Source organism: Psammomys obesus, unplaced genomic scaffold (genome assembly GCF_907164565.1).
Source record: "Psammomys obesus unplaced genomic scaffold, mPsaObe1.curated_primary_1811, whole genome shotgun sequence".
Taxonomy (NCBI): Eukaryota; Metazoa; Chordata; class Mammalia; order Rodentia; family Muridae; genus Psammomys; species Psammomys obesus.
This window is the reverse complement of record NW_026592732.1, coordinates 504,132-518,992: the sequence shown is the minus strand read 5'-3', so window position 1 is coordinate 518,992 and position 14,861 is coordinate 504,132. Positions and strand designations below refer to the sequence as shown.

At 51.1% G+C, this 14,861-nt stretch overlaps 1 protein-coding gene across 4 annotated transcripts in view; it reads left to right on the top strand.

Moving 5' to 3' along the window:
* Bicra (BRD4 interacting chromatin remodeling complex associated protein) overlaps nucleotides 1-14,861 on the top strand; it is a 73,181-nt gene that overhangs the window by 39,596 nt on the left and 18,724 nt on the right. For 3 of the 4 annotated variants that reach the window (XM_055615543.1, XM_055615544.1, XM_055615546.1), the window contains 4 exons: nucleotides 8,622-8,722; nucleotides 10,858-10,903; nucleotides 11,006-11,048; nucleotides 13,860-13,925. In XM_055615543.1, the coding sequence (XP_055471518.1) occupies nucleotides 10,863-10,903; nucleotides 11,006-11,048; nucleotides 13,860-13,925 (150 nt within the window). In that variant the 5' untranslated portion in view covers nucleotides 8,622-8,722; nucleotides 10,858-10,862. Of the gene's footprint in view, nucleotides 1-7,271; nucleotides 7,332-8,621; nucleotides 8,723-10,857; nucleotides 10,904-11,005; nucleotides 11,049-13,859; nucleotides 13,926-14,861 lie in introns of those variants that run through there. The other variant, XM_055615545.1, reaches the window with a different exon arrangement.

Here is a 14,861-nt window from a genome sequence, read left to right as displayed (position 1 = left end):
AGGGGTTCTACCACTGAGCCACACCCCAGCCCCTCACTGGGGGATTCTAGGCAGGGGCTCCACCACTGAGCCACACCCCAGCCCCTCACTGGGGGATTCTAGGCAGGGGCTCCACCACTGAGCCACACCTCAGCCCCTCACAGGATGATTCTAGGCAGGCCCTGATGGACTGTGTTTGTATGAAGTAGGGAAAGGGACTCCTTTTAGCAAGTGATTGCCGCCATGTCTGAGCATAACCTGAACTCTGTACACTCAACATGTGTAACTGTAGACAAGGAACTATTTGTATGTGTATATATTTCAAGTTTGATGTGCATTATATATACAAATATATTAATAGTAATAGAACAATAAAGTTATGTTAGTATTATTAATAATTATATTGTTAATACAGTGGTTAATAGAAAATATTGATATTATATATATATATTGCACACCCTAATAATGTTCTGTGGCGCTCTTAAGAAATGCCACCATCGTTATGGTTTAAAGCAGAGGTTAGCTGGGCTAACTTAAAGGTATGGTGGAGCACACCTCTAATCCCAGCACTTGGAAGGCAAAGGTAGGCAGATTTCTGAGTTCAAGGCCACCCTGGTCTATAGAGTAAGTTCCAGAACAGCTTGGGCTACACAGAGAAACAGTCTTGAAAACACCCACCCAAACCAAAAGCTGTTATCAGCACTTAGGAGATGAAGGGAGCAGATCAGGTGTTTGGGAACATTCTTGGGTACATAGCAAGTTTGAGGCCAGCCTGGCCTACATGAGACTGCCTTAGGAAAAGACCGAAAAGGAAAAACAAAAAATTCCTGTGCATGGCTCTTAGGCCTTGCTCTGTTCTCTGGGGAAGAGAGTGGAGGTAGCAAGTGGCAGTGGCCAAAGACACGTGGAGGGAACCTGAGGCTCCGCCAGTGCCTGAGGCTCCCTTTCCCCCCTTCTCTTGACTGTTCTCGGGAAAGGGCCGCCTTGCCGGCACATGGAAGGGACTGTGCTTGCGTTGGTGTCTGAATGGAGGCAGCTGTGCAATGCTGTGTCTGTGTCTAGCACGGTGGAAGGCCCAGTCACTCTGACAGCCTCTGTCTGCCAGCTGATGGGTAAAGACTTTATTTAGGCTTTAGTTAGCAAAGGGTAGCTAGGGATTCCTAACGCTTGAGAGAGGCTGAGGCAGAAGGATCACAGTTCAAGGTCAGCATGAGCTACACAGTGAAACCCTGTCTCTACAGATAAATAATTAAGTAGCTGTTTGGAGTCAGGCAGCCCTTGAGGGATTATTAAACCCAGTCTTCTTTTCTTTATTTTAATTACATTTTAAATGTGTTGTTTTTTATGGGGGGGGGGGCGACGGTCACAGGGCATGGGTGGCAGCAGAAGAAACTCTCAGAGCTTTGTTTTCTCTGTTCACCTGAAGAGCAGACTATGTCATCATGCTCCAGCCAGCCAGCACTGAACCCTTTCTTTCTCCTTACCATACATCTGCAGGTGGGTTTTCCAGCCTCAAGTTCTTGGCTTCACCATGGCAGAATGGCTTGCCATAGCTCCAGCCATGTCAGCTCCATTCAAGCTGGCAAGCAAGCTCCTCCTTTGTTTACTAGGAGAACTTGTTCAGTGACTTCCACTGTGTTACAGAAGCCAAACCTGTATGTCTTAGTACAGATTGGTGTGGTGCCCTAGCTTCGGGGGAAATTGAGAGTAACATGAAGGAGATAAAATGCCCCTCCCCCTGGCTTCTGCCTCAGTATATGACCCAGAATACACATAGACACACATGACCGTGTGTGTGTGTGTGTGTGTGTGTGTGTGTGTGTGTGTGTGTTCGTGTTCGTTCCCCCTGAGGGCTGTCTTCCTCTTTTTTTTTTTTTTTTTTGAGGGGGAGGAGTAGGGATAAATTCTACTCATGTAGCCCAGGCTGGCCTCCTTGAAGCAGTAATTCTCCTGCCTCAGCTGGGATTACAGGCGTGGTAGCCCACGCCTGGCTTACTTGATTGTTGTAAACCAGTCCCTGCCCAAGCCTGCTGCTTTGCCTTCCCACCAGTCAGAGGTGTGGCTGGCCTGAATGGCTGCTCAGAAAGCTCTTTGTTTATGGAGCTGCCAAGCCATCCCCAGAGCAGCAACCAGCCTCTCGTAAGTGAGAAAGCCAGCAAGGAGGAAGTGAGGAGTGGGGTGGTGGGTGCTGGTGATGGGAAGCAGCAGGTGGGCCAGGACTTGAGCAGCTGTGATGTACTTCAGTGGGACACCTAAGGGTCACCAGCATGCTTCTGGGAAATGAGCAGTAGCGTTCTTTTGATTTTACTGGGGCCTTTGAATCCAGCTCCTGCCAGCAGGCTGGCTCCCCTGCAGCTCTCAGTGACAACGCAAAAATCTGGTTGCATTCTGAGTGGAGGAGGGATCCTCCGATTTCCAGAAGGACACCCTGTTACGCCCTCCTCCCAGACTGCCTGCAGTTGGTAGGCCTGGTAGGAAGAATCAGGGCCTCAGAGTCATGGTGTCTGAGTTCAAATTCTGGCCCCACGAAAGCATGACTCAGTTTTATTTCTGTCGATGTCACTCAGTAGGGACAGGGCTAGTGCTAGGTCTGATGCCCAAGATGCGTTTAGGTAATGTGTGCTCAGTGGTGTATCTGTCAGCTTTCGTTGGGAGAGGTACGGTAACAAGTGAGACTTAGGACTCAGGTCAGTAAAGGAGAGAGCTGCAGTAAGAAGGGCCCGGGAGCTCCACACCCACAGTAACAAAGATGCGGCTGCTTGTGTGAATCCCCGTCCTGGTTGCTTTGCCACATCTCCAGTCGGTCCTGATGTTGAGGCGGAGCCACAACTGGATTCCACCTGTGTCACTCAGCTCACATGCCTGATTTCCACTCCAGGGCTTGTCAGCAGGGCCATCCCTGGGTGAGAACTGCTGGCCGCATCTCCCTCCCCACACAGCCACCGGCCTCTGAGGCCTCTTTACCTCTCCCTGCACACAGGAGGCATTTAATGCATGCCCTTTGAACAAAAGAATGGACTTCTGGCTCTGTTTGTTTCAAGACAGGGTCTCTGTGTGGCTCTGGCTGTTCTGGAACTCGCTCTGTAGACGAGGCTGTCCTGGAGCTCACCTGCCTCTGCCTCCCCAGCACTGGTATTAAAGGCATGCACCACCACACCCAGCTAAGAATGGACTTGTTTAACTCTCCCTGTGAATTCATTGATTTGTTCTATACGTTCTTTAAGCCTCTCTCTATTGGGTTCAGAGATCTCAGGCAGGAAGCAGGTGACAACTCCTGCCCTGGTGAGGCTTATTTGCAGTGGGCAGACACTGAAGGGGAAGCAGGCATCAAGCATGGGCTAGTCAATGCTAATGTGAGTTTTATTTTGCTTTTTTCTGGGGGAGGGATAATTACGTGCTTGCTTGTTTGTTTGTTTATGTTTTTTGAGACAGGGTTTCTCTTTGTAGCCTTGGCTGTCCTGGACTCCCTTTGTAGACCAGGTTGGCCTCAAACTCAGCCTTCTGAGTGCTGGGATTACAGGCATGTGCCACCATGCCTAGCTTATTCGTTTTGTTTTTACATTTGATATGTATGGGTGATTTGCCTGTGTGTATGGCTGCATACCACGTACTTGTAAGGCTCTTGGAGGCCAGCCCAGGGCCTGGAATTACAGATGGTTGTCAGCTGCAGTGTGGACGCTGGGAATTGAACTTCGGTCTTTTGGAAGAGCAGTCCGAGCTCTTGACCCCTGAGCTATCTCTCCAGCCACAGTTTGATTTATTTTGTACATGTATGTACACATGTAGAGGGATTAAAAACAGATGCCAGGCTTTGTGGTGGGTGACTTTACTCACTGAGACCTTTTGCTTTGGTTTTGTGTTTTTTCTGAAGTAGGCCCTTGTGCAGTCTGGGGCAGCCTTGACCTCACTGTGTGTATGAAGATGAACTTGAACTTCTGATCCCTGCCTCCCCAGTGCTGGGATTACAGGCATAAGCCACTATGTCAGCTTCTGTGCCTCTTCAAACCTTCCCACACTCGGGGCCCATCTGTGTCAGTGTTCCCCAACCTTCCTAATGCTGACCCTTTAATGTAGTTCCTCATGTTGTGGACCCCCAAACAGAAAACTATTTCCATTGGTATTTCATAGCTGTAATCTTGCTACACTATGAATCATAATGTAAATGTTCTTGATAGAGGGTTACCAAAGGGGTCATGACCCACAGGTTGAGAAGTATTGATCTGTGTGTTCATGTTAGAGCTTCCTGAATGTTCCATCTTACAGACACACACTACATTTCTTTATCCATCTGTGCCATCCTCTGAGCTGCTGTGAAAAGCACTGATGGCCTCTGTTGTACAGATCCCTCTTTAAGACACTTGATTCCTCTGCACACACGCCCAGAAGTGGAGAGATACTGTGCTGAGCGCTAGTGCTATTTTTAATGTTCTGAGGAACTGCCAAACCTTGCTCCACAGCAGCCAACAGGGTTGCGCTCCTGCCAGCAGTGAGCAAGGGCTCCGGTTTCCCACAGCCCTGCCAAGACTTGCTACTTCCCAGTTTCTTCATGGTAGCCACTCTGAGGGGTGTGGGGCCTTTCCTCCTTGGGGCTTTGAGTGCTTCCCCCCCCCCCACCATGATGAGTCATGCTGGGCATCCTTTTGTGTGCTCTTGGCCCTTTGTGTATTTTCTCTGGAGATCAAACCCAGGATCCCTGTGCTTGCTAGGCAGGTGTTCTACCACTGAGCCACACCCCCGGCCTCTCACTAGGGAATTCTAGGCAGGGGCTCTACCACTGAGCCACACCCCAGCTCCTCACTGAAGGATTCTAGGCAAGTGTTCTACCACTGAGCCACACCCCAGCCCTTCACTGGGAGATTATAGGCAGGGGCTCTACCACTGAGCCACACACCCCTAGCCCCTCACTGGGGAATTCTAGGCAGGGGCTCTACCACTGAGCCACACCCCTCAGCCCCTTACTGGGCATTCTAGGCAGGGGCTCTACCACTGAGCCACATCTCCACCTCCACCCCCTCGTTAGGGAACAATTCTCTCTCTCTCTCTCTCTCTCTCTCTCTCTCTCTCACACACACACACACACACACTTGCTCTGTGTGTCTAGAGGCCAGAGAACAACCTGTGCTGTCGTCCTTCTTTGAGACAGTCTCTCAGTGATCCCTCAGCTCACCAACACATGAAGCTACATGGCCAGCAAACCCCAGAGATCCTCTGCCTCTGCCTTTCCCATGGTGAGGTTACAAATGTGTGCTGCCACACCCAGGGTTTTTAAATTAAGATTTATTTATTTATTATTTATCAGTATTCTGCCTGCATGTGTGCCTGCATGCCAGAAGAGGGCATCAGATCTCATTATAGATGGCTGTGAGCCACCATGAAGTTGCTGGGAATTGAACTCAGGACCTTTAGAAGAATAGCCAGTGCTCTAAATCTCTGAGCCATCTCTCCCACACCCACACCCAGATTTTTATGTGGGATAGGTGCTAGTGATCGAACTCAGGCCCTCATGCTTGCAAAGCCCCACTTTCCTGACTGAGCCTTCTTTCTTTTTTCTTTCCTTCCTTATTTTTTTCTTTTCTTTTCTTTTTTTTTTTTTTTTTTTTTTAATACCTTGACCACTGCAAAGCCAGGTGTAGTGAAGACACACATCATTTTTGTTGTTGTTTGTTTATCCGAGACAGGTTTTCTCTGGGAAGCCCTGGCTGTCCTGGAACTCACTCTGTAGACCAGGCTGGCCTCGAACTCTGGAGATCCACCTGTCTCTGCCTCTCCAGTGCTGGGATTAAAGGTTCGCATCACCAACACCAGGCTAAGTGCACACCTTTAATCCCAGCACGGGGAGGCAGAGGCAGGTGGATCTCTTAGTTCCAGGAGAGCCAGAGCTATATAGTGAGACCTTGTGTCAAAACAAATACACAAAAACATGACTACCACAAAGAAAACCTAAGAATAATGAATGTCCAGCAGTTAAACCTGCCATGGGATTGCTCCTGGAGACAGGATGATGACTGGAACCTGAGAAGGCGAGGCCAGCCTGGGGAACATAGCAAGGCTGTGCATGATGGTACATTCTCGGAATCACAGCACTTAGGCTGAGATGGGGGATTGCCATTAATGTAAGGCCCCTGTGATTCACCTCTCAAAAACCTAAACCAGGCCAGGTGTGGTGGCACACGCCTTTAATGCCAGCCCTCGGGTCAGAAGGAGGCAGAGGCAGGTGCCTTTCTTTGCGTTCAAGGGCCTAGTGGTCGACAGTGAACCCCAGGATTGCCGGGGCAACAAAATGAGACCCTGTGTCACAAAAGGGATTGGGAGAGCTGTCTCATGGTCTCGAACACCTTTAATCTCAGTGCTTGGGAGGCAGAGGCAGGCTGATCTCAAGGCCAGCCTGCTCTACAGAGTGATTTTCAGGACAGTCAGGGCTTCACAGAGAAACCCTGTCTTGAAAATTAAAATATAATTGAATTTAATTGAAAATTAAAGATATATATTTAATTTTGTGAGTATATAATATATATATTATACACACACACACACACACACACACACACACACACACACACAAAAGACAAGGGTGGCAAAATGGCTCACTGACACTAACCTGGATTTAATCACTGGGAGCAACATGGTAGCAGGAGAGAGCTGACTCCTACTCGTTGCCCTCTGACCTCCGCACACCTGTGTGCATACCCCACCCCTACCGATTAAATAAGTGTGAAGACAACAAGATAAGAAACCGTTTCCACAGACAACTCTGTGCTTAAGTACCTTCTGGGAATCCATTTGGAGGCAGTGTTTGCAGAGCTTGGGCCAAGCCAGAAGCCAGGTATAGGGACTGTGATGGAGGACCCACCTTGGTAGTGTGTTAAAACCTGGCGCCCCCTTGCAGTCTCCGGCAGCACACCTGGACCTCAGGAAGAGAGGGCCTGTGCCACAGGGCCTTTGATAGGAGCTGTGTGAGTCCGTGGGAACGTGCTCAAAACTACCTCTGCCAGAGCTGTTGTCTTCACATTCCTGCCATAATAGCCAGACAGAAGGCTGAGGTAATGGGACAGCCTGTGGGAGCTGGTTCCCTCCTTGCACCGTGTGTTTCCCCCTTGATTGAGCTCATGTCATCAGGCTTGACCCACTGAGCCGTCTCACCCCTGTACCCCAGGCTAGCCTCAAACTCACCATCCTCCTGCCTCTGTATTCCAGGAGATGGGCTCACAGGTATGGAGCACTGTGCCTTTCTGTGTGGCTGAGCCTTTTGTTTTCTGAAGACTTCCTGGTTTGAAGTGTCCCCAACCCCAACCCCGGACACTAGTGCAGTTTGTCATTTGTGAGGTGTCTGCTGGAGAGAGCCGATGTGTGAGGTGAGCTTCATTGGTGACCTCAGTGAGGGAACACCAGAACATCCGAGATTAGGTGTCTTTGCAAGAATCCAAGGCCTGTGCTGAGCGGTTGATGGAACCGCTCAGGTGTGATCACAGGTACACAGAAACCAGGCCCTTTCTCACCCAGGACGTGACTGCCATGTTTGAGAGACTGTTGTGGCTGCTTAACACAATAGACCTGTTCAAATAGTGTGGACTAGCTCTAGGGCCAGATGTGGTACACACCTTTAGTCTCCATCCTTGGGAGGCAGAGGCAGGCTTTTATGAATTCCAGGCCAGCCAGGACTACATAGTGAGAGCCTGGCCTTTTCTATTCCCTCCCTCCTTCCCACCCAAAAAAGGACTGGCTCTAAAAGGCTGGGGGTATGACAGTTCAGTGCCTAAGCACCTGCCTAGACCCCAAGAGAGGGGCCATGGGTGTGGCTCAGTGATAAAGTGATCATTTACTTCAAATATAATTATCTGGGTTCAATCCCTAGAACAAGAAATCGTAAGGCAGAGCCAGAATTGTGTGTTTGCTATTAAACTGAAGCATCAGAAAGTGATTTGGTAGTGTGTGCTGTGGTGTGTGTCTGTGTATGCCCACTGTAGGCCATGTTCTTCTAGTGTGTAAGATCGCTTTGTGTGACTCTATTTATTTATGTACTTACTTATTGACTTGGTTTTCCCAGACAGGTTTCTCTGTGTAGCCCTGGCTGTCCTGGACTCCCTTTGTAGCCCAGGCTGGCCTTAGACTCACAGAGATCCGCCTGCCTCTGCCTCCCTGAGTGCTGGGATCAAAGGCTTGTGCCACCACACCCAGTTCTTTGTGTGACTTTAAACTTGTGGCTTTTCCTCTTTCAACCTCCCCTCTCTTTCTGCTGCCGCCTTTTAAAAACTTACTGATGGGGCTCTCCTGGTAGAACACACTGTAGCCCCGGCTGGAGGCTGAGGTGGGAGGATCTTGAGTCCTGCCTTGGCTGCATGGTTAGTCTTTGTGGGAAGCCAGCTAGTTAATAATGGCTCTTAGCTGTAATTCCGTTTAGGAGCAGTGTTTCCTTCTGTGTAAGTTGTTCTGAGACAGAATTTTTCTGTGTAGCTTGCTTCTAACTCTCCATCCTCCTGCCTCAGCCTCCCCAGTGTCAGGGTTATGAAAACGTGCTCCCTTGTCTTTCCCAGCCTCCCTCTCTTTCCTGTCCTTCCCTCCCTTCCTCCTTCCATCCCTCCTGGAATGTCTTCTCTCTGCTCAGGACCTTCCTCACTCAAAGCTTCTCTCTTTTCTCTCCACAGCTGGCCCTACAAAGGACACTGTCAAAGTCCCCAGCCCGGGGCCCTGCGTAGACCTGGAGTGGCCACCCCATCCTTCCCTTCATGATCCGTTCATAGCACAGGTAACCAGGGACAACCCCAGTTCACTCTTGGAGGAGCATGAACTCTGGGTACTTGTGGCCCATTGGCATCTGACTTGCAGAACCTGATTTAGCAACCTGGTTCAGTTCTTCCTCTCCAGCCTGTATCCCATGTCCAGCTGCAGTAAGGATATTCATCAGGCTTCACCTTTTTCTTTATATTCTGTACTGAGACAATGTCATTGTGGCTCAGTGGAAGAGCCCTGCCTAGAATCCCCCAGTGAGGAGCTGGCATGTGGCATAGTTGTAGAGCACCTACGAGGCACTGTAACAAAGAAAGGAAAGGCCAGGAAGATAGTTCTGTTAGGAAAGGAGCTTTGTCCTGAGCTGTAAGTTTTCACAACTTGGGGATGGTGGTTTTCACTGTGTTTGATTCATGGTACTGGAAGGGAAGGACCAACATGAGGCCAGTGGGCAGATGATGTATTGGAAGGAGGGAAAGGTGTGTGGGTGTGTTTGCCTGTGTGTTTCTAAAGGTGAGTACATGGGAGTTAAAAAAGAGAGTGGGGACAGATAGATACTTCGATGATCAAATGGATGCGTAATAGAGTGAGATAGGAGGATGGATGGATGTTTAGAAGTATGGAGAGGGGTGGGGACAGAGGCTTAGAAATTCAGCTGGGGAGTGAGGAAGTAGCTCAGTTGATAAAGTACTTGCAAGGACCTAAATTTGGTTCTCATATGAAGAGCAGGGCATGGAATCCCAGTGCTGGGCAGGGGGAGACCATGGGATACCTGGAATTAGCTAGCTGGTAAACCGAGCCTAATTGGTGAGCTCCAGGCCAATGAGAGACCCTGTCTCAAAAAGGTAGACAGTGTGGAGGCCCCTTTGGAGGAATGTTTACGGGGCTGAGGGCATGTGGTTAGATGCTTGGGGGGCTGTTAGGAAGGCAGGAATGCTGTATGGCGGGAGGCAGGTGGGAAAATGCAGAGTGCATGGGTCCTTTCGGGGTACAATGGGCAAAACAGCCTCTTTCTCCTCCCGGGGGCTGACCACGCTAACCTTTGTCATGGGCTCTGACAGTGCTAGCCAGCGGTGAGCGCCAGACAGCTCCAGACAAACGTTAGCCGTCCGCATCCTCATCATTCAGCTGTGGGCCCAGCCCGGTGCTGCCACCTCTCTGGCCCAGCCTTATGCCTCATCCCCCTTCTGCTGCCTCAGTCCCCATCCATTCATCACCCCTGTCACCCATCCTTTACCTGAGACCCACACCGTGTGGGTGTGCGTCGCTCGGGACGCAGGCTGCAGTGCCCTCCTGTGCTTTCACCCCACCCTTCCCCTGACCTCTACCACCAATACTCAGGACAGACCCCTGCCACACCTTCTGAGCCACAAACTGTGCTCAGAGCACAGGACAGTGGGGTGTGAAGGGCATAGGCTCAGGGGTGTACAGAGACAAGGCTGGCGAACTCACTCTGAAGCCTCACGGTCATCTGAGATGCGGGTCTGCGGAGACCCTGAGAGCATCAGGTCATTTTGCTTTTTGAGGCAGGGTCTCACCATGCAGGCCTGGCTGGTCTCTGACTCACAGACATCCTCTGAAGTGCTGGGATCAAAGGCGGGTGCCACCTTTACACCCACCAAGTCTGGGTTTTGACTCTGAACTTGACTGTAACTCCCGAACATTATAAAGTAGAACGGCACCTTGGAGACTGGAGCGGGTGGGTTCCCTAGGGTTCACACAGCCCACCCACTAGACACGAGGGTAGCCGTTTAAGTACCACCAACTCCTCACCTCACTGAAGCCGGGGTGCCGGGGTGTTCATTCAGTCAGACCTCTGCAGTACTGCCTGTGCGGCTGTGCACCAGCAGAGAACATGCATGACCAGAGTCCCCTCCGTCCTGATTGATGTCACCGTCAATCAATCGGACGTGGGGGCTGCTGGGCATGAGGATGGGAGGGTAAGAACATTGCCCCACCCCTGGTCAGGATTCCTAGTGGGAGGATGCCTGGGAGGTGATTCTTACACCCCTCCATTTAGTCTGTGCACTCCAGGCACAGCTGCTCTGACCCCCTGCTCCAGGCGCCCCTCCCCCGTCCCTGATGGGCAGCTGGGCAGACTGCCTCAATCTAATCATGTCTCCCTCACCCTCTTCCTACCCCTGCCCCGTCTAGTGGAAATGGATGATGAGGATGGGAGATGCTTACTAGACGTGATTTGGTGAGTAACGGGCTCCCCCTCCCCCATGCCCGTCTCCCACACCCCTTCCCCCTCCACATCTCAGCCTCGCTTCTAAAGGTCTCTTTTCCCTCTTTCTTGCAGTGACCCTCAGGCCCTCAATGATTTCCTGCATGGATCCGAAAAGGTGAGTGCCATAGGGAGAGAGGGGCATTCCCTAGGCATGGGGTGGAGGATCAGAAGGAGAGCCAGATCCCCTAAGTCTATACCTTCTTGCTAAGTCATCTTCCCCATTAATCAAATAAGTCAGTGACTTTAAAAAGTTAAAAAATAAAAAGCAAAATATCTCAGCATGTATTTAACATGGAAATGATGCTAGGTTGGATATGCTTATTTAATTAAAGTATCATGCTAGATTAATCCCAGCCAGCACTTGACAAGCAGAGGCAGGCAGTCCTCAGTGAGTCGGAGGCCAGCCTGATCTACAGAGATAGATAGCCATGCTGGGATAGCCAGCATGACACAGAGAGACTCTGCCTCAAATAAAAGTATCATGCAGAAAATGACTAGAAAGAAATAAGAGGAGTTGGGGAGGTAAGATAACATATGTAAGGATGAGGACCTGAGTTCAAATCCCCAGCACCCATGTGAGAAGCCAGGCACCTGTAACCCTATTTCTTTGGGGAGAGGAAAGAAACAGGAGGCTTGCTGATCACTAGCTTAGCTCCAAATTCAGCAGGAAGCCCTTCGTCTGAGGGGAATAGAGCAAAAGCTCCAGCGTCCTCCTCTGACCTCCATGAGTGCGCCTGCACACACGTGTGTAACACACACGCGCACACACATAGAAATTAACAAAAAACACAACCCGGAGCTGGAGAGATGGCTCAGCGGTAGAGAATGCTGGCTGTTAGCCACGTGGTTATGACACATGTCTTTAATCCCAGCACTTGGGAGGCGGAGGCAGGCAGATCTCTATGAGTCTGAGGCCAGCCTGGTCTACAGAGCGAGTCAAGGACAGCCAGGGCTACACAGAGACAAAACAGACAGAATGCTGGCTGCGCTTCCAAAGGACCCAGTTCCAGGGGATCCTTTCCCCTCAGGCACCAGGCAAGCACATGGTGTGCAGACAGAGACCTCCTTTAGCTGGTGTGGTCAGAAAGGATCTCTCTGAGGAGGTGACAGTAAAGGTGACCACAGCGACCGCAGTGCTCCAGCAGGGGTAGGATCGAGAGAGATGGTAAATTCATGGATCAGACCGAGGCAGAGAAGGCACTGAGTACGCCAGGCTTGGTTCAGTGATTTTGTTTTCATTTGTGTTTTTGAGGCAAGGTCCCTCTCTGTGTAGTTCTGGCCACCTCTGCCTCCCCGGTAAAGCATGCACCACCACACATGACTGATTGTTTATTCTGAAGCTGACAGCAGTTGTTGGGGGCTCTGGCTTGGTTTGTGTCCCAGAGACAGTGCTAGCTCTCTGGGAGAATGTGGCAGTCAGTCGTGCAGACCTGTGGAACTGTTTGTTTTCTCTAGCGGTATGAGAGGCTACCCTGACATGGTGACCTCACACATCGTTTATTGAGCTTTAGCTATGTTGGAAATCTGGGTCAGGAATCAGCTGGGTGGTCCTGGCTCAGGGACTCCCACCGAAGCCACAGTAATGTATGTAACAGGAGCTGCAAGTGTCTAAGGCAGTGCTTCTCAACCTGTGGGGCTCCACCCCTTGGTAGTTGAATGACCCCTTTAAACAGGGGTCACCTAAGACCGTGGGAAAATACATATGTTAACATTATGATTCATAAGAGTCGCAAAATTACAGTTCTGAAGTGGCAACGAAAATCATCTTCTGGTTGGGGTCAGCACATGAGGAACTGTCTTAAAGGGTCACAGTGTTAGGAAGTTGAGAGCCACTGATCTCGGGGCTTGCCTGGGGTCCGCAGGTATACCTACTCTGATTCTCTCCTGTGGCCACGGCCAGAGCCCCCATGCTATGCTTCTTTCCCATGGGCCTCTCTCACACTGTTCAAAAGCCCTCAGGATATGGCAGCTGGCTTCCCTTGTCACACAAAACCCGTGATGGAGGGCCAGGGGGGAGCCACAGTATGACCTGCTCCCCTGAGTCACGCTGACACATGGATGCGGCTAAGGGCTCTGAGAGTCCCCAGCACCACATACAGTGGGGCATGGTGGGGCACACCTGTAATCCCAGCACTCAGGAGGCGGAGACAGGCGATCAGAAGTTCCAAGCCAGCTCTAACTACCAGCAAGTTTGAGGCCAGCTTGGGCTATGTGAGAATCTGCCTTGAGGAAGGAAGGACAGAGATAACAGCCATGTACACTCTGATGGGAAAAGTGAGCATTGCCTGTTAAAGGAGAGGTTTCAGTGTGGCTGAGCCCTCAAGAGTGTGACGGGACAGTCGCGTGGACTGCAGTGTACACAGTAGAGGGGGGCCAGGCATGGTGGCGCTGCTTTAAATCTCTCCTGCACTCGGGGAGGCAGAAGCTCTGTTGCCTATGCCGGGCTCAGTGTAGGGGTCAGCAGGTCCTGTCCTCTGAAAAGCAAGCCTGCAACCACGGATTAGATATTGGGGAGAAGGGGGCCAGTCTTAGTGAGAAGCGTGGGGCAGCTGTCATTGGGGCTGGAGTTACAGGTGGTTCTAAGCCACCGTATGGGTACTGGGGGTCAAACCCAGGCCCCCTGAAGGATGTGATTCCAGGAGGACTGGGAATCATGTAGGAGCACTTGGGTGTAAACCAAGAAGCTCAAGTCCCAAGATCGGGGCAGGCCTAGCAGGGGGTGGGGTCTCAGGGGCATTGACTGGAAATGCCCAGGGTGGTCAACCTCTGTCAGCCCATTCTTGGGGACAGAATGCGTGCTGCCCCCTCCTGCCCCCAGCATACACAGAGCCCTCGCCTCCTTTTGTCTCAGTCCTAAATTGATTTCTGCTCTGGAGTCTGGTCCAGCCCTGCTCCTTTGACCGTGGCTTGGGGGTTCTCGTTGCAGCTGGACAGCGATGACCTCCTGGATGCCCCTGTGGAGGCCCAGAGTGCCTTCTATGAAGGTCCAGGGGTAAGTGGCTGGCCACTGATTATGACCCATGCTGCTGGAGCAGGAGGGAGGTGCAGAGGGCAAGCCTGGGCGTGCTCTGGGTGAGGGTGCGGGAGCCAAGCTGTCCCACCACCTTGGCCATAGAGAGGGACAAAGGACAGCGCTAGTGCTCTTGCTAGGTCGTGTGACCCTGGCTGGGAGGATCTCCTCCTGTACATAACTCCACTGAGGGGCCGCAGAAAGAGCGATGAGCACATGCTGTGTGCTGGACTGTGAAGCCCCTTGATTGCTTCTCTGTTGGGGGGGAGATATGGGGGGGCACATGAGTGTGCCTACACAGGGGTGTGTTGGTACATGTGGAGGCCACAGGCCAGCCTTGGGTATTGCCACTTGGCAGGAGCCGTCGGCTTGTTTTATAAGGGTCTCCTGCTGCCCTGGAACTTGCCAAGGCTGGGTAGCCAGTCAGCCCTTCAAGTCTTTCCTATATTGCCTCCCCACAGGGGGTAGCTGTGCCTCTGTTTATTTTCTTTTGATTATTTTGTGATTTTTAGGTGTGTGATTGTTTAACCTACGTGCATGTGTGTGCATTATGTATGAACAGTGCCTGCAGAGTCCAGGAGAGGGTGTTGATCTCCTGGGACTGGAATTAGATGGTGCTAAGCCATGTGGGTGCTGGGGACCAAACCCAGGTGCTCTGCAGTGCTCTTAACCTCTGAGCCCCACCAGGCTTGTGTGTGTGTGTGCGTGCGTGCGTGCGTGTTCTGGGGATTATCAGCCTAATGAGGCAAGTCCTTTCAGACTGAGCCATCTCATCTCCCTAGGTTGCTCTTTCCCTTTTCTTCTATGTCACTCTGCTTCTCCTGCCCTCAGTTCTTTCCCTGTTCCCTGTCATTGCCTTTCTTTATTATTCCTTTCTTTCTTTCTTTCTTTCTTTCTTTCTTTCTTTCTTTCTTTCTT